Consider the following 25,344-nt stretch of genomic DNA (forward strand, 5'->3'; position numbering starts at 1 on the left):
AAGGCGGAATAACGCTCCGGTATGGCCGTTAGTTGCGCCTCCGAGTTGCTAGGAGGCAGTGTAACGGTTGAAGAACTTTTCAAGCAGCCAATCAGAGGAGGCCAACGGTGGGGGCGCAAAGAAAGGGGAAGAGGGGGAAAGGAAGCGTTATTGCCGCCATTTCACGTGAAAGCAGCGCGGTAGGTACGATATCCAGGGCCAAACAATTTAAAAAATCAGGTCCAGTTTGAGTTTAGTAAACCGACTGGATATTTGTAAACTATCAGTAACCGTTTTACCTAACGGAAGAGCCTACCGAGGTTCGTCTTAACTGGCCTGTTCGGTTGCTTTGAAGGAGACGAGAATGAGCTACGGAAGGCCGCCGCCAGACGTCGAGGGGATGACCTCCCTCAAAGTGGACAACCTGACTTACCGAACTTCCCCGGAGACTCTGCGTCGAGTCTTTGAGAAGTACGGACGTGTTGGGGATGTCTATATCCCCCGCGATAGGTACACCAAGGAGAGCCGCGGGTTCGCTTTCGTGCGGTTCCTCGACAAGCGCGACGCCGAGGACGCCATGGACGCTATGGACGGCGCGCTGCTTGACGGGCGGGAGCTCCGGGTGCAGATGGCCCGCTACGGACGACCTCCGGACTCGATGTACAGCCGGAGAGGAGCTCCGCAACGCAGATATGGAGGGTACGGACGAAGGAGCAGGAGGTATATTAGGACATTAGGGGGATTACTGCTAAGATGAGGAACTTGGGTTAGTGAGGCGCATCCAACATTTACTACACCAAAGTAGTATGGAAAAAAGGTAGTTATTTAAAACTGCACCTTATTCTGCATGAACATGTGATGGCTGCATCTATAATGGGTTTAATGACGTAAGAGTAGTTATCCATTAGGTGGCTGTTCATTAATACATAGATAATTACACCTGTCATTTGTTTTTGTTTTTTTTTCTGTTTTATTGATCTGTATCTCTCTCTGACCACCACCAGCCGTTCAGCCAGTCCCCGCCGCCGCCGTCGAAGCCGAAGCCGCTCCAGGAGCAGAAGCCGTTCCCGGTCCAGGAGCCGCCACCACTACAGCCGCTCCAGGTCCCGCTCCTACTCCAGATCCAGGTCAAGGTCCAGGTCCAAGTCGAAGTCCAAATCCAAGTCCAGAACCCCCAGGCGGAGCAAGTCAAAGTCTCCTTCCAGGTCCAGATCCCGCTCCAGGTCCAAGTCAAGAAGTCGAACCCCGCCATCCAACAGGGGGTCCAAGTCCAGGTCCAGGTCCAAATCCAAGAGTAGGCCTAAATCTCCAGAGGACAACGGCGCAGAGTGTTAACCCAAACTTGGACACAATATGACGGTATTCAGGGGAAAGGGTGGATTATATTTCCTTCACATATTATAATCTTGAGGTGGCTTTCTGTCATCACTTGGGTTGGTATTCTGCAGTCTTGATGCTACGTTAGACATTTTCACGCAAGCAACAAAGTCTGCAGAATCCTGAATGTTTTTTTTTAGAAATTCAAATAAGATTGGGACTGACTGTCGTCTACAGTCCCGGCTTTGTGTTTGCTTTACTTTGCCTGTATTCAGCCAACCTAAAGCACACACGGGCAACATTTGGGTTGATGTGACCTACTGTATCATAAAAATGGGGGGTTATTGATCACATTTGTACTCATGTCAGTGTGCATGGGAGGGACATGGGGTGCTTCACTCGAAACGTTCACCTAAATGTGGAATTCTTTCCTCCAAGCTGCGGAGTCCTGTTTGCAAAGGGAGGAGGAGGAGGAGGAGATGGGGTTGTGGCAGTGTGAGAGCAGTTAGTGTGTGACCCGCCCATGTGACCTGCCTGTTGCTGAGAGCGATGGCAGTTGCTAAAGGAGCAGGTCACCAAGGCAACGGTGGTTGCTATGGAGCAGGTCGTCATGGCGGTGGTTCGGGCTGTCAGTTGGTGTATGAGTTGGTGTGGTGAGGTACGTTCGCGGGGATCACAGGCAGATGCACTGAGCACTGTTCCCGCTACCCGTGCCTGTGGTTTCCTCCGCCTCTCACAAAGGGAACGCACCCCGAGGTTTGTTTTTCAAATATGCCGGAGTGTACGAGTCTTAATGGAGCTAGTTTTTAATGCAGAGGGGGCCAAGAAAGGTGTGTAAACAAATGTGAAAAGTGCTATAAATGTTAGGTATAATACACGAAGATGGATGCCCCCCGAAGGAAAAGGCAGTTTGATAAATGTTCAGTGTCAGGGTAGATGATCAGACCAGTATTACATTTAAATTCCAGTCAGGAGTTAAGATGGCTGCTTTTTGTTTTTGCTCTTGTCAACTCTGTTCTGTCTTTCCTTCCAGATCTCAGATGATTGAGCCTTTGCTGAGGACATCAGGAAGAGTCTCACATTGAGCAAGTGGACTCCACTATTACCACTGAATGCAGACTGAAAGGTTATTGGAGCTTGGTCTAAAAAATGTTTTAAATGTTTTATTTGACTTAATTTGCCTAAACAAATTCTGTAATTTTGATGTAAGCATTGTTTGTAAAGTTGAGCATTTTGAAAGGGATTTGTAAGCTGTTGGGGGTTTTCCTTTTTTCTTTTTCTTTAAATTGGGTTTTTTTTGGGCATTTTGGTTACATTTGTAATAAATTCTTTTCTTTCTTTTTTTTAATTAACGCAGATTTCTTTATGAAATCCCTTGTTAAATACTCTTTCTGGTTGATATCTTTAGGAAGGAGTTTTATTTGCAGAGTTGATGTTGGACGTTCAGAGCCTTTACAGCTATGTTATACCACTCTTATTGGGGAAAATGGCTTACTGTACAGTGACATAAAAGCAAAACATTAAAGTATCGCTGTGCCACTTCAATTTGTGACTTGCTAATCCGGCAGCATTGCATTTTCCTTTCTGTCAAATCTCTTTTTTTTTTCTGTCTAGTTAAAAGTTGCTTTCCTATGACTCTAACCCTCTTTCTTGTGTATCTTTTGTGCACTAGGCGCAGTTGTGTAGCAGTTGAGTAATGCTGGTTAGCTGTTAAGATGCGGTGCAGTGCGGTGGTGACATGGTGTGGCGTGTTGCGGTGCTGAGTGCCCGGCGCTGTTCCGGGGCTCGACCCTCCGCTGCCGTTTGCCGGTTTGTAAGCTCACAGGTGTGGCAGATCAACCATCCTCTCCTGTCTTGTGACCTCTCCTTCCCTCCATGTGCTGTACAGATTCTCTCCTCCTTCCTTTTCCTCTTTATTCTCCATCCTCTCCTTTACCCCCCTCCCTCCCTCTGTGGTTTATCCACTGTTTAACTGGTTTTGCTCGCTTTTTTTTTTTTTTTTTTTAAAGAGTCCAGTGTGACTCCTAGTGAAGGGTTTAAAAGGCAGTCCAGGCTGCTTAATGAATAATTTTTGTGTATTGCATTCCTCTGTGAATCTCAACTGTCTTGTAATTTGCTTCAGGTGAATGCGAATAAACATCTTTGTCGTAAGTCGCCGGTGTGAATTTTGTCGTCCTGTCACTTGCAGACTAAAACATAACTGAACTTTCTTCATCACTATCAATAATTCTGTATGTCTCCACCATATGTATGCTCATTAAAGTCGAATACCTGCTACAATATTGTCAAAAATCAAACTTTCATTGTAGGTCCAGTTTATATGAAGCATAATTTTATACAATACATGTAGGAGGTCTGAAAAATGTTGAAGACTCCCTGGTCTAATCTTAGATGGATTAAAGTTTTCTGTTATGGTTGATTTCCATCTTTCAGAGTTGACAAGCCATTTATGAGATCAGTGTAGTGGAGGGGAAAAAAGTGTTGCCTGATGGCTCTACAGTTAATGGTGTTGTACACAGCATGCATGCGTGTGACCAACGACCATATAATGACCCACACAGTGTGGGATCTAAACGCAGACCATCGGTGCTAAAGTTTATCTGTTTAACTAGCGTGGACTCTTCTCGTGCTGCGACTTTATCAGTTTTGTCACAGAGCTGTGATGTTATTTTGAGACTTGGTTTGTACATGTGAGAACTCTGCATAAACAGCTTCATTCAGCGTCTCTCCCTCCCCTCTGGCACCGTGAGTTACCATGGTTATAGGAACGCTCTGAAACTTTGTTAGTTTGACGGTACAAAATCATGAATGTAGCCTGATTGTACCTCAATGCTGAAATATTGTATTATAACATGTAACATGTAAAACCTGAGAGCTTCACTTTAATTATTAAGTATAAGTATGTAATGACAGAAAGGTGAAAGCTCACCATCACTCTCAGACTCTATTTAGTCCTGGTGCTGTTTGTATGATGTATTTTTCTGTTAAATGATGAGGCTCACTTGAAACTATATAATAGTGATTAATGATGAGAAGAAGTAGAAAAATAATTTAAAACAAGCTTTGCAAAAAAAGTTTGATTTCATAGATTAAAAAGACAATAAAGAAAAGTGTGAACAGAACAGCTGTTCAGGTGGGGTGTCCTTTAGCTCAGATGGCAGAGCATCCGCCCCATGTACAAAGGCTCAGTCCTTGCCGCAGCGGCCCAGGGTTCGAATCTGATTTGCAGCCCTTTGCTGCATGTCATTTCCCATCTCTCTCTCTCTCTCCCCCCACATTCCTGTCACTCTTCAGCTGTCTATACAATAAAGCTTGAAAAGGCCAAAAAATATCTTTACAAAAAACAACAGCTGTTCAGATCATCCTCATGTAAAACACTGTTGGTCGAGTATTTAAACTTGATGGCTGCATTAGAGAACATGGTTATGAGTGGAGTGGCGCTGAAATCTTGTTTTTTAGCAGGTGTTAAGTAATGTAACCTGTAACATGTTTCATAAATTCATAAATCAAATTTTTCTTTTATCCATGTAATCTAACCACCAGTGGCATCATTTTAGAAGTGAGGGGGGCAAATTGTTCAGAGGTCTCCTTAGCAGCTAAAGAGCCACATAACCACAAACAGCACAGGACCAGGGAACAGACTTTAGGTCCACTGTCTCCTCTCTCACCCTGCTCTTTTTATTGTGGCAATATGTGCAACAGTCAGCACAAGTTCTGTGCAGAAATTAAGGAGGAGTGGGATTATTCCTAGGAGGTAGAGTAACCAAAAATTAGTCAAGTAAGGGTATTGTTTCTTCAACCCTTACGTAGAAGTAAAAAGTACTCATCCAAATAATTACTTGAGTAAGAGTAAAAAAGTATTTAGTGAAAAAACTACTCACGTACTGTGTAACTTTTGAGTGACCTAACGTCTGATTTATTCATCAGATAACATTAATGCAATCATTCAATTTAAAATGATAATCAGCAAATTCAAGTACTTTAAACTTTAACTACCACAAAAATAAATTAAATCTTTTCAAAAATAACAGTCAAAAGAACACAAATATATTTATATTCTTATTTTCTACCTTAATTTCTAAGTGAGTAATCTTAGAGTAGTCAAAATAGTAACGTAACTCAAGTAAGAGTTTTGTTACTTTATAATAATATTGCCCTGATCTGCCACACCAAAAATACACAAAACAATATTTAATAAACCGTTTCTGATCACACAGACAGCGGTGTTTGTTTGCCGCCTCATCTCTGCCTGCTCATAATGCATTTATAGGCATTATGAATTGAGTGGTCGTAATAGCTGTAAAGGGTGCGGGCACAGATATGGGAAGATACGCCGCGTCTGCTATGCCCATGCTAACTATATATTAAGGAGATAAATACACACAATTGATTAATTAAATTACATTTGGACATTAGAATTCTGTTTTCACATGCTCAGTTTAAAGATCCAACTTACACAAGAGTAATGAAGGAACTTCCAAATCCTCACACATTCACTGAGAGTGGACTATTGCCATCTTGTGTCCAGAAGTTAAAGCAGCATTGTAACTTTCAAAAGAAGACATAAAACTTTGAATTCTGTGAACGTTCTCAGTCATCCATGTCATCTTTCTTCAAAAAGGTTTAGTCTGGGGCAACTGGGAGATCTGTGGGCGTTTCGCCTCACGGGAATATGTGTATTTGTACTAGGAAAGTTTGTAGATCTGCCAATTGCTCCACTTAGTTTGTTGTTGTGTGACAACTATTGCCAGAGTCGATGGTCACCTGAGGTCTGGTGTGGCCGATAGAGAGTCACATGAGGTGAAGTGTGAAGTGCTGTTCAGTCTCCTGGGCAGGGCTGAAAGGACAGCATTGTAGGTGGGGGATAAGTGGTGTCTGAGGCCTCCTCCTCTCTTCAGTGAAGGTTTCTCTACTTTGTACTATGTTACCTTGTAAAAGTAGAGAAACAATGGGCTGATCTACGAGCTTTCCTAGTATAAATAAACAGATTCCCCACCATTTAGTCAGAACTAAGAAGACTCTTGGATGAGAGGCGAAACGTCTTCACAGATCTACAACCAGTTGCCCTAGACTTAACCTTTTTGAAAAAACATAAAACTATGCATTTTAAAAAAACCCAAAAATTAATTGACCTTTCTCAAAGGACATGATATAAGGTAATAAACACAGGTGTTACTAATGTCAGTCAGAGTCTGGGTGTAAAGAGAGAGAACATAATGAGCAGTGGATTGAAGATTTTGAAAGATTTGAAATGATTTATGATTTAGCATGGGCTGTCAAAGGTGCGCTTCAACTACAAATTTGTTTCCTGCAGTAATCCCTTGCACTGTAGTCTTCAACGATCTTAGCTGGCTCGTCACATAAGGTAGAAAAAAAGATTACCTTCACAGCAATCTGAAACCTGAGCTTTTTGCTCATAGAAATTATATACAATAATATATATAATGACCTTGACATCCAACAATGCAATTAATTATAAGTTCAAATTCAAAGTATATTACGTTAAAAATACCGACCGGCCACTTCATTAGGTACATTGTGCAATCCATTGTGATTCAATACAACAACTCTGCGACAAATTCTACTCTTACAAAGCTTATCATTTTTCAGTTTTTGTTGACACTGTCCAAGAGATATTGATTACTATTACGATTAAGTTTTGCAGTGGTGTTAAACTGGACTGCCGTATGTTGAGGCGTTTCTAATATTTTGGCTACCCCATTTACATAGAGGGCCATAATATTAGAAGCACCTCCTAAGAAAATGCCGTCCTGTACAACAAAAGCACCTGCTAAGACTTCAATAATAAACATAAAGACAGGAAGTAAAGGAAAGACTCTAGACTAGGAAAGACATAAATCAGTGTCCCAAAACTCCTCTCCACTACAGTGGCTGCAAAACATGCTAAAAATGTGAAATACTCTATCTGGAGCCAGTGTTTAGTTTGTCTATTCTGGGCTACAGTGGAAACATGGTGGTTCAATGTGGTGGATGCAGTGGAAAAGGCGCGACTTAAAACAAAACACCCTGTGCAAACTTCCAATTGTGAAAACAGCCAAAAGGAAAACTATTTAACTATATTGCATGTTTACATACTTAGAAGCACATACAGTAACGAAAAATGATCTGAGCAAATTAAAAAAGTCCATCTATCCATTATCTGTAACCACTTATCCTCATCAGGATCACGATGGGGCTGGAGCCTACCCCAGCCAGTGGTGATGACAGCCGATCAACTGATTTAGAGCCAGATTTACATTTTGAAGTATCACAGTAATGGTCATACTGAGGCTGTGACAGCTGATCTCTGTTCAGCGTACGTTTGGCCAGACAGGTCAAGTGTCGGGTGACCGATGAGACGCACAGCATTACTGCTGCAGCTGCTGAACAGGTCCGTGAAAGGAGCTTCAACTACTGGATAAACCGGTGAAATCCGTCGGAGGTGTGGTAATGTAATGTTTATTTATATCGTAGTTCCCTCTTAATGTGTAGGAAAACTTTATCTAGTCCTAAGTAGCAGCTAAGTAGAGTTTTGTTTTACATAACATTGCTTTATAGTGTGTACTTTGTTTGGAGTTAATATTTATTTGGTTTATGTTACAATTGTTTATGCACATTTTTAGTTACTTTATGAAAAAAGCATTGTTTTAATATTATATTGTTTTTAAGCATTGATTTAAATAAATACATTTATGTTGAATCAAAGCCAATGTTTCAGTGTATATCTTCATCAGGAACATGAATACTGTCTGGGCTGAAAAACACTTTTTGCACATTTTCAAAGATCACAAGGCATCCTATAGAATGCCACTATTCAGTCACCATCATGTGTACTTTACTCATTTAAATGCCATCTTGTGATTAATTAAAAACACACCTGGCAAAGAACAAATCAAAAAAGTTATGGTTTGTTCTGTTGCCTGGATTTCTGTGTTTTAATATAGCCACAAGATGTTGTTTCAATTAGTAAAGCAAACAGGTAACAATACAGGTGACACAGATGATGAGCGGATGGCTGATAATGTTATTCTATAGGATGAGTTAAGAGCAGTTGAGATTTTTCTAATCTAATTTGTGAAGAGATGAGGACTTTAATCCACTACAAGGAAATGGCTCTTAGAAAAATTGTACCCTATCCTGAATACATTTTACTAAATAACCAGATATACTTGAGGAATATAAATGTACCAGAATAGAGACCTTTATTTAACACTTATGAGACAGGAAATTATGGGAGACAGAGGGTATGTGACATGCAGAAAAGGACTGGGATTTGAAATGTGGTCGGCTGCGTACATGGCATTAAACTCCACTATGCCATGGCCACCCCACACTAGCTTTGTGTCCCATCCTGGCCACCCCGGTAAAAATGTCTTGGATACGCCACTGAGCCCAGCTGACTTAGGGCGAGAGACATGGTCTCAGCGCCAGGTAACAAAAGCAAAACAGTTTGTATTTTCGGGTGATTAAACACTAATGAAAACATAGTTAAAAATATTATATTACATTCCTGCCAAAATATGTAAAAAGAGCCTCAGTTTTTTGTCTGTTTGTGATACCATTCATGTAATTGTTCTTTTTCATACCCTTACTTTCAGTGTTACTTTGGCTTTTCTGTCCCTGTCCCTGAGTCTGTTCTTTGGTATAGCCTAATTATTTTGCTGTTGTGAAGTTTTTTCCACATGTTCTTCTCCAGCATATAGTCGTGGTTTATGTAGAAAACAACCTTGGTTTTAACACCTTTCTCAAAATAGTAGTTGTAGTATTTGTTGTAGTCTTCAGTCATGAAACCATATGCACTCACCTAAGAAGACAAAAACAGAAAACAGGGATTATTAAGGATAAATAACACCAAGAAAATATTTGCTAAAAGAAAAGTTTGACACTTTGAGAAATACACTGACTTGTTTTCTTGCATAGAGTTAGATGACAAGAACAAGACCACCAAAAATTGGAAACCACAGTTGACTTAGCATGAATCCTAGAAACAGGGGCAAACAGCTAGCCTGGCTCCGTACAAAAAACAAAATTCGCCAATCAGCACTTCTAAAACTCACCAATTAACATATTTTTTCTCAGAAACTTTACATAAATGAGATATAACATTATAATAATCTTTATTAGTGCACTTTAGACATGTTGGTAGGCAACTGTGTCCCCTATTTCCAGTTTTTATGCTAAGCTAAGCTAATCGCCAGTTGGCTCCAGCTATATTTTTTACATACTGACATAAAACTGACCTTCTCATCTAACACACCAGAAAAGTAAATAAGCACATTTCCCTGAATGTGACACTATTCTTTTAAGAATAAAAAAAACTAAAGTTTAAAGTTTAATGATGTATACATTTTTGTATACTTCATGTCTACAGAGTTTAAGTAATATTAACTTACAGTGTCACAGGTGTGCAGAGCCAGGAAAAGAGCAAATGCCCCGTTGGTTGGTCTGACTATCGCCCAGTGTGTTGAGTTCAGAATAGCAGACTTTAAGAACCTGTGGGCAGTTAAAAAATGAAGATACACGTATATAAAAAAAATAGCCTTTTACTTACATGACAAAACAAGTATTTAAACAGTGATCTACATCTCATAGAAGCATACAAATGGATTGTTGGACACTGACCTGTTCCGCACGTATCTGAGGAAATCCTGGTGCAGGACGTAGAATCGACTCTCATTGTACTGCCCGGCATAGTACGTCCTTGGCCTGGAGGGTTCGAATACCCAAGTCAATCGTGTTTATCAAAGAAATATATAATGAAAAATTAGATTAGTTAAATCTTATGCTGAAATGTGCGTCAGTACTTATCTTGTGGTGTTGCACCTGACTGTGCTGTTAGCAAAGTTGTTGACTCGCTAGTTTATAGTAATATAAAGTAATAAGTAAGTAGTATAAAGCAATATAACCATAAAAAACACACATAAACAGCTGTCCATATATACCATAGTATTATTACACTCTGAAACCGGAGGCACTAAATCATTAAAGTACCAATTTCTACACAACGTTGCTTTAACATTACTTGTAGCCTCCATTAAATGTGGTAACTGATGCCTGCTTGCCTTCTTGTATTAATTTAGTACTTTCTAAGTAACAAAAACCATTTATTTGCATCAGCTAATAAGACTGTTTCCATAAGCATGGTGACCCGGTGACAGACAGACCCAGTGACCCAGCTGGCAGACCCAGAGAGAGTTGATATTCACCATTTGTTGTGATATGGGCCAGCTCCCTTTTCTCCTTTGAGAAGACCCTCGAGCCAATTGAAATCCCTTATCGCCTCAGGAATCATCACATATTTTATACCCTGCCAAAAACAAGAGGGTGACAGATGAGTGTGTATGTGTGAGTTATAAAACATTACAATATTACACTGTTATCATCTGAGTTTGAGTACCTCATCATTAGGGACAGATGTGTATCCATACTTCTTGAATAAATACAGTGATGTAGTGATGGAGAAAGACGTGTGAACGTACACAGATGTTCTGTTTCCAACGTGTTCCTCATGACCTTTAAGGACTGCACCGTTCATCCTGCCGCACAAACACATCCAAACATGAGAGTGACCTTCACCAATCAATCAATAAATCAATCCAGGTACTTTGGCTTCCTCCAACAGTCCAGAGACATGCACTTAACAGGTTAATTGAAAAGACTATAAACTGTCCTTAGGTGTGGATGACTGTTTATTTCTCTGTGCCCTGTGATGAACTGGCTCCAGCCCAATCCTGATAAGTGGTTACAGATAATATTGTATGATCCAACATAGTCTGACTCCAGTTGTTAGCAGCTGCCAGTTAACTCACATGCAAAACAGATTACAGTCAAACAGCCTTTGATCACAAGGCAATACAAGGTATTGCTAGGCATATATACAAGGTGTGACTGGGCATACATCCATTTCTTGTTACCACTTATCCATATCAGGGTCACAGGAGGCTGGAGCCTATCCTAGCTGGCATTGGGTGAAAAAAATTAGAACAGCTGCAGAACAGGGAGCAGTCACACCTACGAGCAATCTAGAGTCATCACTGTACTACTTCACTGCATTTTGAGAGAACCTATGCAGTCACACGTAGACATAAGATTAGATTAGATTAGATTACATTAACATTTACTGTCATTGCACAAAGTACAAGTACTAAGACAATAAAATCTAACCTGAGGTCTAACCGAATGTGAAGTTCAAAAGGTAATAATAATATAATAATAAGAAGAAGAAAGGATTATATCACTCTCTTGACTAACAATGATAAATCTTTAGTCCTGTTTATAGACTTATAATCATTAAATGACATAGAGTATCTTCTGAAATGGACGGCCGCACTTCTGTTGGGGTTTGAAACATTGACTAGAATGACTACAATTGGCTGCGATAGCTGCAATGCGCACGGAAAGTGCTGCATGCGTTCCTGGTTGAATTTGGCCTTAAGATGACTGATCTCATGGGTGACATGAAGGAGCTGCTGTAAAACTGGTTTTCAAAAGGAAAAAAAAAATCTTGGTTTTGTTGGATTCTAACACACATAAGGCAGATTTATTCTCTTCGTCATTCTTACCGAAAAACGTAATCATGGGCATCAATTTCTTTCCCCATTCTCGAGCCATTTAGGATCCCTGCAGTGCCCACCACAGCACAGCGCACACATCCATCACCACCAGGCTTTGGAAGCAATAGTGGCTCTTTTGGCTTTGGGATCAACTTCACTGAAGCCATCACATCTGCAAACCAACAAAACAAAACAAATCAAACCCAGGACGCTGGAGTTAAGTCTTAGCGCATAGATCCATTCACTCCCAACTAAAACTTAATGGTTTATTGCTGAGACTCTCCGTCTGACAAAACTAGGGTATTAGTTGTAAATATGAACACATTTAGCATAGTATTATAATGATCAGTTTTAACTTTATAATAGCCATCCAAATAACATTTATAGATGGCTTGGTCCATATAATTTTAATAGATGTTTTACAAAGAATTTCTTAAAGGTTTACAAATAGGTAACACATATTAATATAATAATATAGTATACAAAATGTGTTTGCAACAATAAACAGATACAAATCTCTCTTATCCTATGATACAATATATAATTAGTAAGATAAAATTATAGCATTACTAATAATTGGTAAACATTAAATAAACAAGAAATTCTAAATAATAAAATGTAGTATTTATTAAATTTACCTCTCAAAGAATCAGTTTTGTGCTGTGCTGTTTTGCCGAGTTGGCACTTTGTATCTGTCTCACAAAGATACACCTACCAGCATACTTATACTCCATGAAACCAAAGGGGTTGTTGAAATGTGAAAGCCGGTTCCACTCGGTCAGGTTGATATTGTCTTTATGAAGAAACAGGCGTATGTTTGGAAGAAAAGCTTTCCTGAAGCTCTCATCCTCAGAGTTTCGCAGAGACTCTGCACACGTCTGAGAATGTAGGATAAAAATATTAAATTATGAAATAAATATAAGATTAAAAAAAATAAAATAAAAAAACAAAAAAAATGTATTTCTGCAGTGTTCACCTGGCTAAAACCATTGTATTTAATGCAGGCATGTCCAAAGAAGCTTAATTTTTATAATTTTTATAATATATTATTCATGGCCTGCTGGGATTGTCAGATATTATATGGCCACATTCAAATTAAGCATTTGAATGTGCTAAACATTAAACTCTCAGGACATAGCTGCTGGTGTTACCTGTAGATGTGGCACAGAATGTTATTCTGAATGATCTTGTTAAAGAGAAGAGCAGCAGTGATGTTTAAAACTTAAATTTCAACAGACTTTGCATTACTCATAATAAGTAATGTTTAAAATGAACATGAGGTTAAGATTTGTCTCAACTTCATTGCAATTTATTCTTTGTGATCTGACTTCAGATGTTTGGTTTTTAGATTTGTTCACGTCTGATTGGCTTCGATTTGGTGACTTTTTTTTTTTTTTAAATGGTGACAATGAAAAAAAAAATTGTTACATTAGTGCATTTGTATGTAACTTTTATTGTTCATTTGTCATTTTAAAAATGTTAGTATTGGCCCCCAGACATCTTCACTTTGTCAAATAAAAAATTTGGACACCCCTGATTTAATGAAATGTACATTAAGCTGAAGAACCAGCAGGTAAATTAATAGACTTTTTCACAGCCATTTTAACATGAAATAGTATAGGATAAACACAAGTTTTTCCAATGATACTGAGGTTTGGTTCCATTCAGGTCAAATAGAGTGTACATCAGCCTGCATTGACTATATGACTACTTCATATCAAAATGGCGGCTGTGAAAAAGGTCTGTTGACAGAGAAAGAGCAGATGGCGGACATATTTACCCACTCCCACAAAGTTAATATGTCTGCCTTTTTTGTCGCATCTTGTCATGACATGCTTACAGTAGGTCTGAGTGGCGCATCCTGGTTATAAACATCCTCAAAATCCCACATTGGAAGCTTCTTGAAGGATTTTTTGAAGAGGACCGGCATGGGAGTCTCATCTGTGACAGGATGTCTCGAAATCCTCGTTTGATTATTAGTTTTTATCTTTGTCACTGGGTTTGTTTTTGTGGAGTTTGTGGAAATTTTTGTTTTTTGTGTTGAGTTTCCTTCTTTATTCCAGATAAAATGAAACAAATTGTCTTTACCTCCATGTTTGTTTTTTTCTGAGAAAGAGCTGAGATGGAAATTTGACAAAAGAGCAATAGATGAAACATGGAAGAATTAGCAAATTACAATTTTATGTGACTTAAATAAAAATAACACATTTCTTTGATAAAAAAAAAAATACAGAATTAGCAACTGATTGAAACAATGTCGATTAAGACTAAAAACAAACACAACTTACCTGTTTAGTTTTGATAAATGTTCCCATGATAACATAAAAAGAATACCAGCAACTGCGATCACAAGCAAGAAAAAAAACAACTTGATGATTTGGATCGCCATCCCTGAGAAGTGGAGGCTTTGCTGATCAGTGTATTTGCAGTTTGCTTTCCCTCCTTGAATTTGTGTCATAGTGGATCATTGTCAGCAGGTCACTAACTGATGGGCAGAGCTTTTATTGATACGGATCTAGATTAAACAGGATCCATCCACAAACATTTCCTTATTATCTTTAAGCAGCTAGAAGATGAGCTGCCAGCTGCTCAAGCTGCACCATGGGAAATAAAACAAATATCAAATAAATGTTGTGAGGTGAAAGAACCATACAATTTCTGTCTGCTTTGTGGTCCACACTCAGTGTAATAGTTTTTCTATAAGCTTTTGTACAGTTATGGTCATCTTCCATACACTATTTAGATTTAGATTTCCAATAGATATCACAATAATATCGTTATTGTTATTTTATTGTGACCACGATAATCTGTGTAGTGAACATTTTATATTGTGACCTCAATATGATAAATTAAAGTAAAATAAAAGTAAAAAATAAAATATAACAATCGACTGATTGTTATATGTTGAGTAAAAGTTGAAGGAACAATGTCTGACACTGACATCTAGCATTTGAAATGGGTACTGCAGTCCAAATTCAAAATAGTGGAGAGTTGTTTCTCATGCACATTGCCAGGTTAAAGACACAACATGGTTTATTTCAGTCTGACTTCAGTCTGTGCTGCAAAATAATGACACGGCTGGAGCCTTTCTGTGTGGAGTTTCCATGTTCTCCCCAGGTCTGCCTGGCGTGGGCTCTCTACGTTCTCTTCCAAAGACATGCAGTTGATAACTTTATTGGTGAATCTAAATTATCGCTAAGTGTGAATGTGAGTGTGAATGTGCTGTATGTTCTGTGATGAACTGGTGACTTTTCTAGGGTGTACCCCGCCTCTCACCCAAAGTCAGCTCGCAAAGGCTCCAGCCCCACCGTGACCCTGATGAGGAGAAGTGGTTACAGATAATGGATGTAATACTGTGTGTAACACTGATATCTAATGGTTAAATATTGGCGAGCCATCTCATGCAGCTTGCCAGATTGAAGACTAAGAATTGGCTATAGAGGCCAAAACAGTTTTTATAGCACGCTGTAAATGTGTTTATTTCTGCTGTGAAGTTGGACATTTTTAGTATGGGGACTTACGGGGACTCACTTCTGCAGCCTGTCTCGATGAATTACAGCATTTCCACACTGCTGCTTGATCAATACTTAATACTTGTACGTAGTTGTCACAACATTGTCACGTACAGTGCATAACATTCATACATATTTTTCATATTCTATTTTAGTATCTTTTGTGTTATAATATTTTCTCATATTATATTTTAGATTTATTTTTTTTATTTTATCATACTTTTTTATTTTATTTATTTATAAAAAATATTTTTCTCCTTTTTTAAAACCTTTTTTTATAGTATTCTTCTTTAGCTTATTTATATTCTTGTTGCACAATTATTGTGCTCCTAATGTGTGTTAACCTGCACATGACATATAAAAACTTATTGTTCTTTTAAATATTACATTAGTACACAGTACTAGTACACAGTTGTATCAAATGGAAGTACTCAAGTAAAGTACTGCACAGTATAGTATTTTATATATAGTTACCTGTCACCATTGCTCATTGTATCTCATCACTTTAGACTCATTAACACACTAAATGTAGTTTCTTTGCTTGTTTGTAGTCCACATTAAAAAAGACTGACCGGAAGGAAGGTGCATCCTCCCCAGGTGAGAACACCTTTCCTTCACTGTAAACCCTGCTTGACTTTAGCACATGGCTCCTGTCACAAACCATTTCAGTCTGATGGGATTACCGGTAAAAAAGAAGAAGTGTAAAGCCGAGCACGTTGCAGCGCGCAGTGCCAGCCACACCTGAGCTGTGTCCGGCAGTCTGGAGGTATTAACACCAGGGGGCGGGCGGTGGGCGGACCCGGAGGATGTGACGTCCTCCTCGGAGAGGAGATTGTAGCATATCCCGACAACTCCGCTGCTCGTTAACGTTGATGTTTGAGGATTATCACAATCATCCGGCATGGACAGCAGACAGTAAAGACAGTGGACACCTCCTATAATCAGCCATGGATCTAACTTTTATATTATCAGCTGCTATTTTCACGCTTCTCGCTATTGTGGTCGCCACATCGCTATTAAAGGGCTCCACGCAACTCCCAACAGACCCAGCAGGACCGGGATTAGATCAATCAGGGCCGAAGCAGAACGGCTATGTACCGGACAACAACAAGAAGAAGGAGAAGAAGGCGGAGGACGACTGGTGTGAGATGAGCGGGAGTTCACATGATCACTGGGATGTAGTGAAATCTGTGCTTTCAGTAAGTCAGTGCGCACACTGAGAGAGCCCTGCATGTGTGTCTGATCATGTTATAGTCTCTATAATCTGTTTACTGACGCTCCCTCTCACGCACACACAGTGTGCACGTCCAATCAGAGGTGGAAGAAGCACCAAAATCCTTTACCCGAGTAAAACCTGCAGTGTTATAATAGAGGAAATACACTTCAACAACTAAACCCTGCATTATAAGTTTAATTAACCAGGCTGCAACTCAAATTATGATCAGTGCATTGCAGAAATATTATGCATAAGTGGAGTAAGTATATAAAAGTCATGCATATAAAACCATACATTAAGAGTAAAAGTGCTCATATAATGTATAATGTATATGATATTATTGCATTATTATTACTTTATTATTTCTATTAAACTGTGAGCAGGCATTGAGGAAGTATATAGTCATGTAGATAAAACTATAAATTAACTTAACTAAAAGCTGCACTACTATAACTGAATTAACTGTACTCAAGTGTCATTTAAGGTGACATTTAATAGAAAACCTGAATGTCCAAACTAGCTGCAACTAAAAATGCTGATGTAGATGATCAATGTTAGTGCTCATTTTACTTTGTGAGTGTTATGTTATCATATATATACATCATTGGATCATTATTATTATTAAAACTTACAGTGTTATAATGGAGCTATAATAGTGCTATAATGGAAAAAATACTCTTTAACAACCAAGTCCTGTGACATTTAAGGGGAAACTTGTAATAATAATAGTGAGCAGACGTGGAGGAAGTACTCAGAGTAAGTAGAAGTAGCAATGCCACAATGTAATACTTAAAACTATAAGTGAAGTAAAAAGTCAAAGTAAAAGTTCTCATTTTGCTTTATGAGTACTTTTTAACAACCAGGTCCTGTGTCAAAATATGAATTTACTGCACTCATGTCTGAAACATTTGTAAGAATATTGCATTTAATCGAAAACCTGAATGTCCAATCTAGTTTTACCTAAAAATATTGATGCACGTGATCAATTTAGTGCAAAAAAGTCCTGTAAAAGTCCTGCATTTAAAACTATCTAATCATATTATTACATTATTATAATCAAACACTGCAGTGATGTAATGGAAAAAATACTATTTAACTGCGTTTTAACTTGAATTAGCTGTACACCTTTCATGCAAACGTGCATCCCAAAGTGTTTCAGAGAGCAAAAATAAAAACAGAAATACACAAAATAGATAAATGCGTAAATAAAATTTGGCCATGTAATGATAAAATGTTAAATATGTATATGTTATACATAAATAACGTTAAATAATTGGCAAGACCTAAAATCTGCAACAATAAAAACAATCAAATATTAAAAGTAAATTAAATCCATCCGGTGAATAAACACAGGGGATAAGAAGTATCGGAGAGGATGATCGAGGCTTAAAAGCTCAGCAGTGAATGACGAGGTACTTTAAATAAAAGCCAGGATAAAAAGATACGTGTTAAGGTTTTGGGGGGAAGTATGTAAAAGTCCTACATATACAACCATAAATAAAAAAATAATAATGATAAACTGTACTCAGGTATCAAATTGTTTATAAAAAGTTGATATCTAACTAAATCTAACTGAAAATATTGATGCATGTGATCAGTGTAGTGCAGAAATAATGAGCAGTAAAGGTAAAAGCGCTTATTTTGCTTTATGACATTTATATCATATATATTATATTATTAGAAATATTATTATAGATGCCTGAATGTGTAAGCAGTGTTTTTCTGCTGTAGCTGGTCCAGAGCTAACTGATTTAATCTGTAATAATACATTACATTTGGTGTATTAACTGATAGGCCTGATAGAAAGTTCGTCTTTTTGATATAAAAATAATTCACAGAATATTCCGTCTAGTTTTCTGACAAAACAAGACATTTGAAGATACGTAGTGTTCAACTATGATGGACATTTTTTTTGCTATCATCATATTAATAAATGATGAAAATAATTGTTATCTGCAGCCAAATCTTAGTGTAGTGTCAGTTCAATCTAGTACAGTAAAAAGTACAGTATTCCCCTGTGGAATGTTGCAGAAGTGGAAATAAAATGGAAATACTAATGTAAAGTACCTCAAAATTGTACTCGAGCACAGTATTCAAGTAGCTCAAATGTAGTTGCCTCCCACCATGCAAACGACATCCCACTCAATTGTGTTAGCGTTCATAAAAATAAAATTCAAAGAGCGCAACAGTAGGAGGACTTTAACTGTCTTTCAGCCTAAAGTGGTATCAATAAATATAAAGAGAGCCACCTCCACACTCCACTCAGGAAGCTGTCATGACCCTCACTGGCCTGTTTTTAGCCTCTTCAGTGCCTGCTGACAATATCAGCAAAGTATAAACCTCTGATTTTCTACAACACTCCTGCGCCAAGCATATCTGCATCCATGTGAGGTGAGGAAAGCAGGTAACACACGTTTAGTTTAATTGATTTCTCTCCTGCTATTAGCAGTTTATAATCAGGGCTTGCCTGCGAGGACGTGCACACAGCTGTACACCTGTGAAAAATGGTTTGATGCCCCACTCCTCACCCGTTAATTCTCTGACAGGAGGAGGCACACCCCCACCCTCACACTGAAGAACTGGCAACACCAGTTGAGCAGTCCTCCTCCACATCCATGAGCTTAGAGGTAGACTCGTCACCCGAGGCCTCGTCAGGGAAAGGCCGTAGGTCATTCATTGGGCTCTCTGATAAGGAGCTCCTAAAGTGTGCTTTCTCTCACCCCCAGACTGAAGGAGCCACAGAGAGCCCGGCGGTCAATGGTGAGCACTTTTACCCACTTTGAAAAAGTCGTGAGTGACATATTTAAAATACATACACTATATGAATTTTATTCAAAATAAAAGTTTGCTGTAGATTTTTAATCTAAAAACATTTCTGTTTTTATCAGACAAAGAGGGACTAAATGAAAACGATTCCTTGAAGTATGTCCCTGGAAAGGCACGATCCCACCATTTGGAAATGATGATGTCCACAGAGGAGCTTGAGGAGGAGCAGAGGTCAGTGAAACATAACAAGTTTGTGTTTTTTAAATCGTTTGTGTTGTTGGGGTTGTGCATTTCAGCTGCAGCGATCTGTGGTCGAGAAGTTAAGCCAGAATCGACTTTTGGAAAAAACGCAGCCTGACATCACACAGCAGCAGCCAATCAAGACCGGTCAAACCTCCACAGTCCGCCTGAAATGTCTCTGAAACTGAGACTCTCCAGGTGGATATATGGACTAAACTCTGATACTCTACCTGTTGTGTTCTGGTTTCTAAATCTGTGTCTGGCTAACAATTTGTGCTGCAAAATAGCGACATAAAGAAGTTTAAATTGGTTTGTGTTCGATGGCTGGAGAGAGAGAAAGCAAGCAGTGGTCGAGAGACATAGATAGTGAATGAGAGTGAGCGAGCAGCAGCCGGTTATTCAGCGAAAAATAAAAAGTTTTTTCCTGATACTTTCAACCAGGAGGAGGATTTCCTACGACCTGGCAACCCAAAACATTTTCTTCTTCTATTCATGGCTTATAAATAAAGACATGAATAAAAAGGGATGTGTTGATTATTATTTACAGCCTAATGTTAAACTTTCAACACGCCATGGCAAGAGTTTTGTCCCTTCTGCCACAGCATGTGCTGAGAGCTACATATACGTTATATGGGTGAAAAAAATATGCTGTGTTGGATGCTTATTTTCGTGGTTATGGCGTGTTGTTTAATCTATCTATGTCCATATGTGAGACATTGTACAGACTGGGCCAACAAATCTATCTATCAATCTATCTATTAAATGAACTTCCCGTGTTTCCACGTAGCTGCTCTGCCTTCTGTCCTCTAATCTCCCCTACACTGTCTTCACGTGTGCTTGAGTGTTGTTGGCGTTTCACTCGGAGTGTTTAGCCGCTGTATTACCCGTCCGTCCTCTTCAGGCTAGACTGAGTAAGGCGAGATTGAGTCTCTGCCAGGCATTAGCTGAAGGATGGATGACACGAGACTCAAAGGTGGGGGTCAGAAAATAAGAAACCGAGGACAGAGAAGTTTGTTTGGGTTTCTTTTGCCGTAATGTGTCTGCATGCCCTGCTTTTATCATTGCAGGAGACACTCCAGTGCAGACTTTATCTGTCTGTAAGACTGAAAAAGGAGCAAATGTGTGGTAAAGTATGAGCTATTCTCACCTGTTTATCTCAAAGGGAGTCACTTTCTGGCCATTGAATGAAAAATATACATTTTTTTCCCAATGCAGTGATCAGCTTTTTATCCTCAAGTGGCCACGAAGCGACTGATGTAACTGTGCAGTGTTGCTCACCTGATCCCACATACCCTCCTCCCCTTCTATTGCCCCCATTATTCCACGTTAGATGTGTGAATCTCAGGTGTACCGACAGGTGTTGATTGTCGTCACCTCTGACTGCAGATTGGTAGCTAATCCTCTGAGGACTCTCCTCTGTTTTGCCACAAGGAGGGGTCAGTGTAACGTAACACTGGGATCTGTGCTGACAGGGCAGTCACTCCTAAAACTATTTAGTCACACGGGAACAGAGAGGGTAAACATTGGAGGTTTATGCCTTGATAAGAGAAATATATCTTATCGTAATATGTGGTAATTGACATCAGGAGGATAGACAGGTGGGATGATATTGATGTCAGAGGATTTTATAACTATACAAAATAATTTAAAGTGATTCTCATTCTCAGTATATCAAAACACAATAAAGTCCTGAGCTTTGTATTGTAGATAGTTTAAGTTGTCATCAATAAAATATACTTCATTATGTATATTATATCTAGAGTTTCTACTGTTGATCTAAAAAGTTGCAAAGCGGATTTATAGACTTTTGGAAACTGCAATGTACAGATTAAAATACTGTATCAGGTCTCGCTGCCACCGTGGGTTCACAACACAGACACAGGAACGACAGTCCGGACAAATAACAATTACTTTTATTCAAACTTTCTGCAGACAAACATTTTAATACATTCCCTCAAGCTGGTGCATCCGGACAACAGTGCAAAAGATGCTGAAATCAGTATGGTTTATGTATTAGGTAGCATTGTGTACATGAGGTAGGTGGATATGACAGTATGAACAGCATACATAGGCTGTGTATGAATGATGATATTTACATGTTTAATTTAGATTAGATTAGATTTAACTTTATTGTCATACACATAGTATAAGTACTGAGAGAACGAGTGCAGTGTACATATGTTTAGGGATATATACACTTATAAACAGTGCAGATATAAATATAAATATGTTAGCAAGATTTATACAGTATGAATAGAGTGAGATGAATACACTAAGCTATATGCAGCATGTGCAGCTGACTACAACAAACTGTACAGCAAAATTGCGCAATTGCTGGTATTAAGTGTAATTATACAGTGTGGGTTGATTAAGCTAAGGTATGTATGGTATGAACAGTATTAACAGTAATTATATAGTGCGAGTGTAAGAACTAGTTATAAAACTGTTCGAACAAAAGAACAAAAACTAAATTTGAACAATGACAGTAAATAATTTACAGGTACATTCGACGTCTGAGGCTCAGGGATTGTTCCTGACAGTGTGTGTCTGTTCATGACTGTTCAGCAGAGGAAACCACACATCAAAAGTTACATAATGTCAGGATAAACAAACAGAAGAATACATTCAGAACATCGTCAAACCTCTTAATATCTATGTTTTCACTACAGACAAGACAGCACATGATGTTTTTCAAAGGATTCAGATGCCTAAAAAACAAGATGAGACCAGACCAAGTAACAACAAGGGTGGGAGCTGCAATCACTCCAACTATTTAACTGACATCAGGTCGTAGAATATATACATATATACATGTAGAAAACTCAATTATGGAGACAGATTCAGCTACTATTCTTCTATTTGTCTGTTGCTGTTTTTTTACCCTGATATTCTGTGCGATTTTTGATGGTTAGTGATTTCCCTAACATGGTCCGTCATGTGATTCTGCACTAATCATGTGACTACTTGTCAACATGTATAAAAAAAAAAATTGAGCTCGACCGATATGTGATTTTTGAGGCCAATACAATTTTACAGGGGAAATAGTAATAGTCTTTGCCCAGCTCTGATTCTGGCGCAACACTGGCTCCTCTCCCCATCAGCATACGCCCACACCGTGGGCCTGAAAACCTCCTTATTTTGGTGTTCTAAAACACCTGTCGTACAAACATTAACACTACTCAGGTGCTCTGAACTCACGGTCCAGGCAGCCCGGCTAACAAACTGAGCTAACAGCAGCTATAGTTTACAGCAGTTTACTTTACTGTCCATTGGGAATCTCTGTAAATCACAGAGAGTTGAGGCAGAGTGGCCAGAGGAAATCAGAAAACATTTTCTCCATAAAATATGATCCAGTTTTACCAAATTCAGTGAAATAGTTGATGGTGTGTTAAAGCATTGTGTACTTCTAGTGTGTGATCGTACCGCAAGTGCAAAGTTACATAGTGCAGAAAAGAGACACCATATACCTGATTACACGTCAATGTAGCATCAAAATTATTTGCAATCTGTTATTTTATTGTACAAAAGTTACACTATGTTGCTTTAAAGGCGTTTTATATTAATACCCTTTTGAGTGCCTCAGATTTCTGTGTCTGTTTTCTGCTGGGTGTGGCATGTTGTGTTTTTCTGCACAGGCGTGAATGATTAACGTTTACTCATCTCTGAGTTCAACCTTTGTCTTGTCAGTCGTGTCTGCCTTCTGTTCTTTTTTAATAGTAGTGTGATGTACAAAAAAAAAAAAGTTAATCTAAGCTGCTCTCGCACTTCAATCTTATACTCACTTTATTAATGACTTTTCCGTCCTGAGACCTTCATCAGGTGAACACTGTACCGACCTCTTCCATCCACATTTAAAGGAATACTTTGACGTTTTGAGAAATGAGAGTTAAAGCTGCAGTTGTCTCTCTTCTGCCTTTTATCATTCCGACCAAACCCGCAATTTCAAACAGCTGCAGAAGGAGCCAGCTGCTTCACAAAACCAATGGGAACATCCTCTTGCCGAAAAGACCTGCAATCTATTTTGTCTTCTTAGCTTCCTCCATCAGCATCCTGTTTGGTCACCATGATTGTTACTAGTGATTTTTCCCAGGCTTCGATTGCATAATGTTTACTGCACCGTGTGCAGGATTGTTTTCTTGTCTCGCCTCTCAACGTTTATTTGATATTTGTCTTCCCAGGGTGCAACGTGAGCAGCTGGCTGCCATCTTCCAACTGCTGAAAGACAACAAGGAGACATTTGGGGACTTGTCCGAGGGAGACATGGAGGAGCAGCTCAGACTCTACTCCATCTGAGACTCTTCTTTGACAACTCTGTGTTGTGATCCAGCCTCTGATTGTGCTTTTTAACCTGATGGACTACTACAGTACACCAAATACTTCAATAAACTAGTTCACACTATTCAACGCAGCTGTACAGTCCACTCAACAACAACTCCCTTTTTTAATATGACACACTTTGTTTGTTGTATTGTGCTGTTTTACCCATCTCTCATGACAGATTCATGATGTGTTCACACAGGAAGGAAAGCAAATTTTCACCTTGTGTTACACTAGCATGAGTAATGCAATCAATCTGGTTTGTTAAAAATGCCAGTTTGTAAAAAACAGACAGATATTTTCAGAACTTGCCAAGTGGTCCAACTTTCTTGCTTACAGACAGACACATCCACTTTTTAATCACAAACCGCTTCAGATCAGAGCAGAATCCAGTATGACTCTGGGTTGTTTACTCTTCCAGAAGCTCCACTGTTACCACCGGGACACTCAGCAGCCGTCCACATATCATTCCCTTTCTCTACTCTCCTGTCTCTCTGCAACCTCTGTGGCTGTGACGTGAAGCCAATGTGGAAACGCCGAAAACTGCAGTTCCTCAAACATCCACTTGAGGCTGGCTCCAGAACAAGTCAATCCCCATGTTGACCAATTTCACAGCAACAGAAATAAACACGTTCACAGCCTGGTACAAAAAACTGTTTTGGTCTCTATAGCTGATTTCTCTGTTCATGTTCCAATTATATGAAGACCTTAAGTAATCCATAATTAACAGCATGGACGCTTTGATTGACAGATGGCTTGTTTAAGCACCCAGGTTTCATTCAGCCCACCTCAGCTCCACTGGTGATCAAAGTTTTTGCCCGTTTTTAGATCAGCCGACAGATACAGGACTGCCAATATGGCGGCGGCCAGAGCCACCACACTAGACAATGTCCCTTCAGCTACTTATGGGTGACGTCACATTTTATTCTGTCTATGATCTCTACCCCTTTCCTGTCCAATCGAGGCTAAAAGGCTAAAACAGTATTTTTAAATTTAGAGAAAAGATGCCAATTTGCCGACTTGCACTGATTTTGTATGTGAAGAATTTGTATTTCTGTGTGAACATGCCATCAGAGCATTATTAATCAGTCAGTCAATTATCCACAAGCCTCATGAAGACTCAAACAGCTGAACATTTTCCAGCCCAGAGGATTTCTAGCTACCTATATGCAAATAAGGACTTAAAGGGATGAAGAGCTATTATTCTTACTAGGTGTGTATTATAGTAAAAGGAGGGAAAAACATGTTAATTCATTATGTAACTTTTTTTTATTCAATCTAATCTTCATAAAATCTGAAAGAGGTACAAATCCTGTTCTTCTCTGTTGTGTAATAAACCACATGATACACCTTTGTGAAGTTGTTTGTGAGAAAAAAAAGAATGTGTGTGTGTGTGTGGTTTCTGTTTTATATATCTGTATCACTAACTTTGTAAAAGCCCTGC

The 25,344-nt window shown here is 38.9% G+C and overlaps 3 protein-coding genes across 10 annotated transcripts; 2 read left to right on the forward strand and 1 right to left on the reverse strand.

Moving 5' to 3' along the window:
• Positions 1 to 78: 78 nt before the first annotated feature.
• srsf2a (serine and arginine rich splicing factor 2a) lies at positions 79 to 3,447 on the forward strand. Of its 7 annotated transcripts, XR_003462232.1 has the most exons (5): positions 137 to 699; positions 984 to 1,338; positions 1,735 to 2,052; positions 2,330 to 2,422; positions 2,969 to 3,447. XR_003462232.1 is itself a non-coding variant. In XM_027277392.1 (4 exons), the coding sequence occupies exons 2-3, from the start codon at positions 344 to 346 to the stop codon at positions 1,312 to 1,314; spliced, it is 687 nt and encodes a 228-aa protein (XP_027133193.1). In that variant the 5' UTR covers positions 79 to 179; positions 335 to 343; the 3' UTR covers positions 1,315 to 1,338; positions 1,735 to 3,447. The 7 variants fall into 7 exon arrangements, 3 of the variants coding, with proteins under 3 accessions (XP_027133193.1, XP_019119351.1, XP_027133199.1); XM_027277392.1 differs by having other exon boundaries at positions 79 to 179; positions 335 to 699; positions 1,735 to 3,447; XR_003462229.1 differs by having other exon boundaries at positions 1,735 to 2,422.
• Positions 3,448 to 8,827: 5,380 nt separating this feature from the next.
• Positions 8,828 to 15,845, reverse strand: LOC104937003 (alpha-N-acetylgalactosaminide alpha-2,6-sialyltransferase 1). Its single transcript, XM_027282865.1, has 9 exons — positions 15,836 to 15,845; positions 13,690 to 13,790; positions 12,565 to 12,727; positions 11,859 to 12,021; positions 10,694 to 10,832; positions 10,503 to 10,603; positions 9,919 to 10,002; positions 9,690 to 9,789; positions 8,828 to 9,100 (listed from the first exon to the last, which is right to left on the reverse strand). Exons 1-9 carry the CDS (start codon positions 15,843 to 15,845, stop codon positions 8,897 to 8,899), a joined length of 1,065 nt encoding a protein of 354 aa, XP_027138666.1. The 3' UTR covers positions 8,828 to 8,896.
• Positions 15,846 to 16,148: 303 nt separating this feature from the next.
• mxra7 (matrix-remodelling associated 7) lies at positions 16,149 to 25,254 on the forward strand. Of its 2 annotated transcripts, XM_010753113.3 has the most exons (5): positions 16,149 to 16,560; positions 19,124 to 19,204; positions 19,304 to 19,337; positions 19,466 to 19,574; positions 23,762 to 25,254. In XM_010753113.3, the coding sequence occupies exons 1-5, from the start codon at positions 16,309 to 16,311 to the stop codon at positions 23,874 to 23,876; spliced, it is 591 nt and encodes a 196-aa protein (XP_010751415.3). In that variant the 5' UTR covers positions 16,149 to 16,308; the 3' UTR covers positions 23,877 to 25,254. The 2 variants fall into 2 exon arrangements, with proteins under 2 accessions (XP_010751415.3, XP_010751416.1); XM_010753114.3 differs by lacking the exon at positions 19,124 to 19,204 and having other exon boundaries at positions 23,762 to 23,893.
• The last annotated feature ends 90 nt before the right edge of the window (positions 25,255 to 25,344 follow it).

This window comes from Larimichthys crocea, chromosome I, assembly GCF_000972845.2.
Source record: "Larimichthys crocea isolate SSNF chromosome I, L_crocea_2.0, whole genome shotgun sequence".
Classification (NCBI taxonomy): domain Eukaryota; kingdom Metazoa; phylum Chordata; class Actinopteri; family Sciaenidae; genus Larimichthys; species Larimichthys crocea.